Source organism: Trypanosoma theileri (assembly GCF_002087225.1).
Source record: "Trypanosoma theileri isolate Edinburgh chromosome Unknown TM35_Tth_43_V1, whole genome shotgun sequence".
NCBI lineage: Eukaryota > Euglenozoa > Kinetoplastea > Trypanosomatida > Trypanosomatidae > Trypanosoma > Trypanosoma theileri.
In genome coordinates this window covers 7,487-8,457 of record NW_021639885.1, presented here as the reverse complement: position 1 = coordinate 8,457, position 971 = coordinate 7,487, and the positions used below count along the sequence as shown (strand labels likewise).

The window sequence follows — 971 nt, the reverse complement described above, 5'->3', positions numbered from 1 at the left end:
ATTTTTTCTTTCTTTTTATTTCTACAGAAAACTGAACTCAGAAAGTGTTTATAATTATTATAACAACGATGGTGCACCGTGTGTTATTCTTTCTCGTTTTACTTTTGTGCGTTGAGTGTCTCTGTATTGCAGCTGCAGAGTCTCAACCTGTACCCCAGGCTGGTTCCATTTGCAATGAAGGTGATGGTGTTAGTTGTCCTTCTGGTGCTTCTGGACCCGTTGGTGAACCTGGAAGGTCTGCTTCTGCTGTTCTTCCAAGATCACCTGGTGGTGTTGAAGATTGTACACAAGGCAAGAATGGTCCTCCGTGTACTCCTAGCGGTGCTGGATCTGAAGCTGCTAGTGCTGAGTGTGTGAAACCTTNTGTGTTCTGGGATTCTTTTTTTCTCCTTTTTTTATTGGAATTTTCTGCTTAAGAATGGGGTGCTCTTTGTTATTTTCCTTTAATTGGATTTCATCCAGGTGATTCTTCTGGATTTGTCATTGATTACCTTTTCTTTAATTCTTATTTGTTTTTTTTTTTTGATTTTTTCTTTCTTTTTATTTCTACAGAAAAGTGAACTCAGAAAGTGTTTATAATTATTATAACAACGATGGTGCACCGTGTGTTATTCTTTCTCGTTTTACTTTTGTGCGTTGAGTGTCTCTGTATNCTCTACTTGTCACAATAAACCACAAGAAGCAGCTCCCGCCAAAACAAGGGAAAATAGTGGAACCAGTGGTAACGAACGTCAACGTCCCGATGGTCTAAGTCATCCTGAAAGTAACGAAGAAGAAGCTGAGGCGGATGGTGTATCTGGTGGTGGTGCTTCTTCTTCTTCTTCTGACCATTCTCCTGCTTCTCAACCTCCTGAGGGGAGTGCTGTTGAGTCTTCATATGATGGCCAACCCGAAAGCAACGGCAACCATACACCACGTGAGGGTGAAAATGGAGATAACAATGAAACTGCGGAAACACAACCTTCTGCTGA

At 41.2% G+C, this 971-nt stretch overlaps 1 protein-coding gene across 1 annotated transcript; it reads left to right on the top strand.

Moving 5' to 3' along the window:
- Positions 1-68: 68 nt before the first annotated feature.
- Positions 69-416, top strand: TM35_000431000 (uncharacterized protein; the record flags this gene model as incomplete). Its single annotated transcript, XM_029029999.1, has 1 exon — positions 69-416. One exon carries the CDS (start codon positions 69-71, stop codon positions 414-416), a length of 348 nt encoding a protein of 115 aa, XP_028878598.1.
- Between the last annotated feature and the right edge of the window lie 555 nt (positions 417-971).